We start from the raw sequence: 8,722 nt of genomic DNA, 5'->3' as shown, positions 1-8,722 counted from the left end.
GCCTGCCGGCCTGGGGGGCTGCCGTGGGGACCCGGGCCATGGGCAGGGCAGGGGGAGCCCTGGAGGGGCTGGAATGGGATCCTGGGCTGTGGGCAGTGTTAGGGGAACCCAAATGGGTTGAAATGGAGTCCTGGGCAGTGGGCAGGGTGCAGGGAGGCCCAGGGGGTTGGTCAATACCACTAAGGCTTGTTAGTGCCCTTGGGGCCCTGAAAAAAATAAAACTTAAATTTAGAGGACGTTTATTCAGAGTAGAGTGAAAATAACTTGAGAAAGACAAAGTAATAAAGAAGTTTGGGTCCACTGATGGAAGTCTGAAGTATGGAGGAAAGGCTGGAAAGAAAGAAAGGAGGTAATGCAGACAAAGATTTTGTCAAAGGGACCTACCACCAAAAAGTGGAGTAAACAAGATAACTAGTGCAAGGTTTTCATGAGACACCAGCTGTGGCATATTATAAAGTAAGAGTTAAAGCTCTCTGACATAAGCAATCATAATTGCTTACTCATAATGAAATAACTATGATCAGAATAGCGTATCTATATAAACTTCTATTAAAAAGTGTAAACACAAATGTTTTGTTGAATCAAGGCCTTAAAGAATTTAAAATAATCTTGGATTTTAGTTATGAGAGTATGAGTATATGAGTAATGAGTTTGCTGTCATGTTGCCAAAGTGCCACAATAGTATTAACAATAATATTACTTGGCTATCAGAGAGAACACTTCATCTATGCTTCCAAAGCATTATCTAAGAGAGAATATGTTATCCTGATTTTTAGGCTTTGCAAAACTGCTCCACAGCCAGTGGCTTGCACAAAGTCACAGAAAAAAATTGGTAACACTATTAAAGTTTGGCCTTAGTTTTTGCCTCTAACTCTAGCCAGTGAGCAAGTAAATTCTGTATAATCTGGCATGTGGTGAAAGAGCTCTGGGAATTAGCAGTAGGATCTAGAAGAATCATTTTGCCTTAGTCTTTGATTTGACTGTGACCTACCTAGGTAGTAATGGAAACCGCTGCAGAGCTCTTCAATGGCCTCTATGAGATGAGTTGCTGGTACCTGTCCAGTTCATAATGAACAGATTTCCTTTTAACAAAATCACCAGCACTTACTGTTACCTTTGTTGGCAGCCTCAATAAAAAAGCCAGCAATCAAATGGATGTGAAGAATGAACTATTCCATCAGATCAAGTGTGATACGAATTCGTGGGCCGCGTTAGAAAGATTTATACTCTCTCTGCTGCCAGTTTGGCATTTTTATGAGCCCTAAATTGTTTATGTTTTTTTTTAATTAAACATTTTTCTCAAACCTTGCCTTTACATTCATGTGGCAGTAAAACTTTCAAACGCCTGAGAAAGGCATCACTGGAAAACGTAAAATGCATCAGATGTGGAGCGCTAATTGGTAGTCACATAGAAAGAGCTGATAACATGTGGTAAGCCAGCTGACTTATGCAAGAAAGTGTTGAGCTTACTAATGCTTTTCATTCATTAAGGTAAAGGCAACATTATAAAGCAACTTTTCTTTGTTAGTGATGGATTTTATCTCCTATGCTTGGGAGAATGCATATGATGGTAACTGAATTTGCGTTGCAAATAGTTCCATTTTAGGCCCCCGTGTCAGTGTTAAAAATAGTTTATAAAAGGAATTTCAAATAGTAGAAACACTTCTACCAGGACTGGGAGGTGAATGTTAGCTCACTGAGGCAGTGAGATTTCCACTGATGGAAAATGGAGTAAGATTCACAGTACTTGGATTTCATAGCAGGTACAAAGCAGAGTATGACTGTAAAAGCTGAAGGAATGGAAAGGACAGAAGAAAGGAAGGAATTAACTGAATAGCTGATTGAGCTGTCAGATGAATTATCTGGGCATTTGCCAAGGCCATTCTCCGAGCCGAGGAAGTTGGGATCTCTCTTCTGGGACTGCAGAAAAGGAGATGAGTAACGCAACCTGAATATATGGGCTTGACTCCTGACATTTGCAGGCAGCTGGGAAATTCTTTGTGGTGCCACCATAAAGCAAGCACAACATTGATGAAAACACAGAAAAATGGGTCCATGCTGGGGAAGCTGTGAGCACTGTTTATGGAGCAGTGGGGAGTTACTGGCAGCTGCAGAGAGTATGGAGCAGAAGCCATGCTACTTAACAGAAATAAATGCTCACAGTGGACCATTGGATCAGCAGGGGTGAGATCAATAGCATTCCTAGTTTTCCGAGTGGTTGCCTGCTTGCAACAGCAGGGAGCAGGAGTGACATTGCTCAAGTCTTTGGGTGCATCTTGTTACCTTCCTCTGAATGAAGACATCTGCATCAGAGTCCTGGACTCAGTGCACAAAGTAGTCAACAGTTAGCTTCCCCTTGAGAAATGATCCATTAACTAATACACTGGCTATCTCTAACAAATAATAGTTTGTTCTGAGTGTTAAATGGGGATGTAAAATTTTGTTGCCTAAAATATGGTATGTTAATTCATGTCTGTATTCCAAATGTGGGGAGATTCATGTTATCTAAACTTCACCATCTAGTTTAAAATAGTCTAGAATTTTTTTATTACTTAGTAGAGCAAGAAGAGCACCTGCAGAACACAAATTGTCTTAGGCAGTGATAAATAACTAAAAACAAAATAAAGACACTGCTGCTAGAGTAGGACAGCAGCCTGTGTTATTTCAGTGCCAACTGTTGGTGATTGGACAATATCTGGAGAGACCATATAGCCCAGATTAATGTGGACTGCTATAGCCATATCTGCTAATATATGACCAAAAATTACCCTGTGAATGTGGTGTTTTCCAAGTGGGAGAGGTTTGACCTGTTGGCCATGACAGTGGTTGCTAGTAGTTCCTATAGATATGCAGAAGCAGCCTTGTGTAGACGGCCTCAAGCCTACAAATGTGTGCACAATTTGGTCCTAATTCAGCAAAGCACTGCACCTACCTTTACATACTTTAAAATTTCAATCATGTTAAAAGTTGTGTACGTCAGTGGAACCACTGATCTGCTCAGATGTAAGCCTTTGCCTATGTTTTACAGGAGCAGGTCTGTTTATTCAGTAGAACTGAGTTCCTACCCATCAACCCATTCCTTTATTTTGTCAGAGGACTTGGGAGCCACAAGAGCTGTCTCCTAACTAGTGCTCTAAGATGTACTATAATATTTCTTTAGTTTCTCTACTCAAATTATTTATTTTCCATATTTACTACCTTTGAACATGAGTGTCCTGTTTGGTAAAATTTCTTTTGCTTCCAGTTTCAGTGTCATTGCTTGCCAGTGATCAGCACTTACATCTGAATATTCTTTCTGCTGCTTCTTCCAATTTGTTCATTTCAGTAATTTCTTCCAATATTTTCATTCAATTATTTTTTAAAAAAAAAAATCCTATCTTCTTCATCTGACTGAAACAGCTTTTTCTTAATATTACAGAATCATAGAGTAATAGAATCTTCTAGGTTGGAAAAGACCTTTAAGATCATTGAGACCAACAGTTAATACTACCGAGTCCATCACTAAACTACATCCCCAAGTGCCACATCTACATGTCTTTTAAATACCCCCAGGGATGGTGACTCCACCACTTCCTTGGCAGCCTGTTTCAGTGCTTAACAACCTTTCAGTGAAGAGATTTTTCCTAATATCCAATCTTTCTCTTGCCCTATCACTTGTAACTGGTATGAAGAGATCAGCTCCAAACTTGCTACAACCTCCTTTCAGGCAGTTGAGAGCAATAAGGTCTCCTCTGAGCCTCTTTTTTTTCCACACTAAAACACCCCAGTTCCCTCAGCCATTCTTCATGAGACTTGTTCTCTAGACCCTTCACCAGCTTAGTTGCCCTTCTTTGGACAGCTCCAGCACCTCACTGTGTTTTTTGTAGTGAGGGGCCCCAAACTGAAGACAGTATTCGAGGTGTGGCCTCACCAGTGCTGAGTACAGGGTCACAATCACTTCCCTGGTCCTGTTGGCCACACTGTTTCTGAATCAAGCCAGGATGCTGTTTGGTGTCTTGGCCACCTGGGCACACTGCTGGCTCACATTCAGCTGGCTATCAACCACCACTCCCAGGTCCTTTTCCACTGGGCATCTTTCCAGCCACTCTTCCCCAAGCCTGTAGCATTGTGGTTGTTGTGACCCAAGTGCAGGACTCAGTACTTGGCCTTGCTGAACCTCGTACTATTTGCCTCAGCCCATCAATCCAACCTGTCCAGATCCCTCTGTAGAGCCTCCCTACCCTTGATCCAATCAACACTCCTGCCCAACTTGGTGTCATCTGCAAACTTACTGAGGCTGCACTTGATCCCCTCATCCAGATCACTGATAAAGATGTTAAACAGAACTGACCCTAGTACTGAGCCCTGGGTAACACCACTTGTGACCAACCACCAACTGGATTTATCTCCATTCACCACAACCCTTTTGGTCAGGCCATCCAGCCAGTTTTTTACCCGGTGAAGCGTATGCCCATCCAAGCCATGAGTAGCCAGTTTCTCCAGGAGAATGCTGTGGGAAACACTGTCAAAGATTTTACTAAAGTCCAGATAAACAATATCCACAGCCTTTCCTTCATCTACTAGGCAGATCACCTTGTCATCAAAGAAGATCATGTTAGTCAAGCAGGACCTACCTCTCATAAGCCCATGCTGACTGGGCCTGAACACCTGGCTATCCTACACGTGCCACTTGATAGCACTCAAGATGATCTGCTCCATAACTTTCCCCATCACTGAGGTCAGACTGACAGGCCTGTAGTTCCCCTGATCCTCCTTCCCACCCTTCTTCTAGAAGGGTGTAGACAGCACACTTGCCCATCTCCAGTCACCTGGGACCTCACTGGTTATCCAGGACTCCCGATAAATGATGGAAAGTGGCTTGGTGAGCTCTTCTGCCAGCTCCCTCAGTAGTCTTGGGTGAGTCCCATCCAGCCCCATAGACTTGTGGTGTAGCACGTTGCTAGTTATTTCCCCTTGGATTACAGAGGCTGCATTTTGCTCTCTGTCCATGTCTTGCAGCTCAGGGGGTTGGGTACCCAAGAAAACTGATCATACTATTAAATTATATCTTACAATGGATAAGTGGGCTTAACCTCAATAATTGCAGTATATTTAAAACCCTAAAAAATGACCCTATTTCCAGAAAACAGACAGACTTTTAAATGCCTGTGTGAGCTAGGCATTTCCAATTGTTTTGTTATTTTCTGCACTGCATTTAAGGACACTGACATCTTCACACTCCATGACAGAAGTTTATATGTGCACACAGACACGAGCATGCAGACACAGGCAGACGCACACACACATGTCTGCAGAATAGATTTTAAAGTTTCTGTGTGCAATAAACAACAAAGTCCCAGTTGAAAGGGCCCAGAGTGAAAGCTGAGTTCCCAAATGAATCAGACTAAAAAAGATAACACCCTGAGGCATCTGTATGTCTCAGCATTTAAATTATATCCCTTGAAATATCAGTTTGGACTTGATGCCAAGAAATGGTTGAAGAGCTTTTTTATGAATATACCCAATAGCAGACCAATCTGTTAAAATGAAATGTGTCTCTAATCATTTGGTATAAACATAACACGTTTTAACTTTATTGTATAACCTTGAATCATCTGGGTATTTTAATGAGGATTTTTGATTGTTGCTAATGCTTTACAACTTCCTGGAATTATGTAGTCTTGGTGTTACGCTACGGGGAGAATATACACTAGAATTTAACTTTCCACTTATTTAAATGGATAAAATGATTTCAAGGTCTCTTTAAAAAACATTTTTTTTTAAGGCTGTGTCTCGTTTGTACAGATACTCCATACATCCAAATTACTATATTGGTGAAAAAACTTTTCAGCAGACAGCACTTTCTGAGTCATTTGACAGTTCTTTCATTCTTTTCTTTCTTGAATTATAGGCTGTATTTTTTTTCCTTTTTAGGATTAGTGATTACATGGATCTGACCCCTGTAGATATTGTAGGAAAGAGATGTTACCACTTCATTCATGCTGAAGATGTGGAGGGCATCAGACATAGTCACTTAGACTGTAAGTACTTCCGTTTTTGTCAAAATAATCTGTTACAACACTTGATTGTTCCTGAACTTACTACTTATATTACACAACTAGGGACTATATCCTTCACCAACTTTTTTATCATAGGGTTTCATAGAGCGTGTCTCAACTATAACTTTTTGTATTATTTATTTTCTACTTTTTTATAGACATATAAGATTGTTCATATATGTGGAAATAAACAATTATATTTTTATTACAAGAGTTTCCAGCAGCTGTTCATTAACATGTGCATTATTTTACTCCTTCAAAGAGGTACTTTTTAGGTGAGAAACTCCCTCCCTAGCACAGAAAATGAACTTCTTTGTTTTTTATTTCTGAGTCATAATGTAGAGGTCAAAAACTGCAGCATGTTTGGGATTTCACCAGTTTTTTCAGGAGAGAACTGAGCTATGGCTCTACCACTGTGTTAAGCACACCATGTATTAACATCTAAATGGCCTCCATCCCTATAGTATCTAAGTCCCTGTTATTTACACACAAGTAATGTCTGGTCAGAATAAGGATAGCAGAAGTAGAAAAATGTTACGAGACACAAACCTTACCAGAGAATGTGTGCATATGTCTGTGTATGGGGGAAGGGAGGTTCAGCTTGATTCCTTGTAATTAAACTCTTTGTATTCCTCTTATTAAAAGCCATAGGCCCTAATTCTTTTCTTTTTGAGATCTGTTGACTTCAGTGATGGTGCTCCTGATTTACCCTGGTGCGAAAAAAGACTTAGTCCCATAATCTCTAATTTATCTGTGCCTGCAGTAAAGCCAGATAATTCTTGGGAAGTTTCAGTGACTGACTGAGTTTATGATTGACTTGTGTGTTTTTCTTAATGTAAAAGACTATCTGCAAACTGCCTCTTAAATTCAGAGTCCCAGATTTTAATAACTCTGATCCCCCTGCATCATCTCCTGCTAGCATTTCCTAATAGAAGGGTAGCAACCCAAATACAGCCACATTTAATTAGCTTTTACAAACTGATATGACTACAATAGAAGGCAGTATAAATCTTCAGTCCAAAACTACCTTGCTTAATCCCCAAGGGAAGATAGAAGGATAACTGCAACTGGAAAACAGGAGAACAGCATCAGCTTCTATGATAATATGTGGCAGCCAACAATAGTGTCAAGCTCTGTAAAGCTGTCAAATAGTTCCTGAAGCTTCTAGAAGGTAAAGTGCATTTGCCATAAGAAGGTCAGGTTACATATATTTCTGTAGGAAAAAAAAACATAAAATCAACTATCCAAAATTACAAACAAGGTAATTTTGCATCATTTACATTTTGAGCATTTAATATTGAGAATGTGTTAGTTGTCAGAGTCTAAACCCCAAGCCCTGAATCAGGTTTGACATGTGGATGATGTCCACAACCAGGCAGGAGAGACCTTCCTCTTGCTTTTCTCTCAAGGCCCAGCCAACCTTGGGTGAAAACCAATTAGGGGATCACCACCAGGCACCCTGCCTTTAGCATTAACATCAGGTGTCCCACCTCTAAAGTTGACAGTATGAAGGTTGCCTCTGCCTGCAGTGAATAGGGGGAGCTTATTTGTGTAGTGGGTGCACTGTGTAGGGCTTCCTGTTAGTGGAGGGGCTTCCTGGCTGTTCACTACAAGTAGAATTCCCAGTGACGGCAGGACAACATCAAGACCAGGACAGAAAGAGAGAGATGTATGTGTGATGCTGTTCCTTGGGGATTGCTATATGATTGGAATTGGACTGATGACCTGGCTTATTTCTTCCCCCATGGCCTAGTTTCTAACTTGGCTTGCTGCTTTCTTTGCTGCTTCATGTGCCATAAGTGAATGCATTGATCTGTTTATTCCTCTGGTTGTTAGCCACCTCATATCTTCCCTACATACTTTGGCATGGGATGGTAAAGTCTTTCCTGTATGTATACTGTTAATGGCCTTATCCTTCCTACTGGGGCATGCAGTCAGCAAAAGAGTTGCTCAGAAATGAAGGAAGAAATTCAGAAACTTACTTGGTGCTCTTGCAACTGGAAGTCAAAAACGACAAGTTGTGCTTCTGCTGCGCTATCTGACTGAGCAACCAGAAGATATTTATGGTTCAGACTTGACATATCACCTGGCAGAGATGAGCATCCCATTTGAAAAAGACCTTAATCTTCTGAATGACTATTTCCCTCTGAAATAGAATATGCTTTATGAAACATTTATCTCCAGAAAACTTACGAGGCCTGTGCAAACAGTGGGAGAGCAGTGTGGTCCAGTGTATGAGGACTGGGACTCAGGAGACTGTGGAGACAGGAATGACTTCTAGAAAATAATCTCACCTTACTGTGTTCCTGCTCTCACTTTATGTCCAGTTTAGCTGATTGGATTGCAAGCTTTATGGACACATTATCAGCATCTAGCACAGTGAGGTTCCAAATTTGGCTCTGTGGCTGTATCGTAATTATTTTTGCTAGGCTGATTTTTATCAATAGATGAGGCTGGTTACATCTTTTATGTATAGTTGTTCTCTTGGTGTATAGGAACAAGGTGTTCATTCAGGCTGGAAGGTACCCTGGGACATCATCTAGTCCTACTTCATGTTCAAAAGAGGATCAACACTGATTCATTAGCAAATTGTTCAACACTTTTCTAGTTGATCTAGAAAACCTTCAAGGTCAGACTTTGCACAGTTTCTGTGAGTGGCCCCTTCTAATTATCCTTAGTAAGGG

At 40.9% G+C, this 8,722-nt stretch overlaps 1 protein-coding gene across 1 annotated transcript in view; it reads left to right on the top strand.

Moving 5' to 3' along the window:
* NPAS3 (neuronal PAS domain protein 3) overlaps window positions 1–8,722 on the top strand; it is a 62,892-nt gene that overhangs the window by 31,903 nt on the left and 22,267 nt on the right. The window contains exon 3 of the mRNA XM_008935188.1: window positions 5,914–6,020. Within this exon, the coding sequence (XP_008933436.1) occupies window positions 5,914–6,020 (107 nt within the window). The remainder of the gene's footprint in view (window positions 1–5,913; window positions 6,021–8,722) is intronic.

This window comes from Merops nubicus, unplaced genomic scaffold (assembly GCF_000691845.1).
Source record: "Merops nubicus isolate BGI_N331 unplaced genomic scaffold, ASM69184v1 scaffold352, whole genome shotgun sequence".
Lineage (NCBI taxonomy): Eukaryota > Metazoa > Chordata > Aves > Coraciiformes > Meropidae > Merops > Merops nubicus.
The sequence above is the reverse complement of the archived record's forward strand: the minus strand, read 5'-3'. Positions and strand labels throughout refer to the sequence as shown.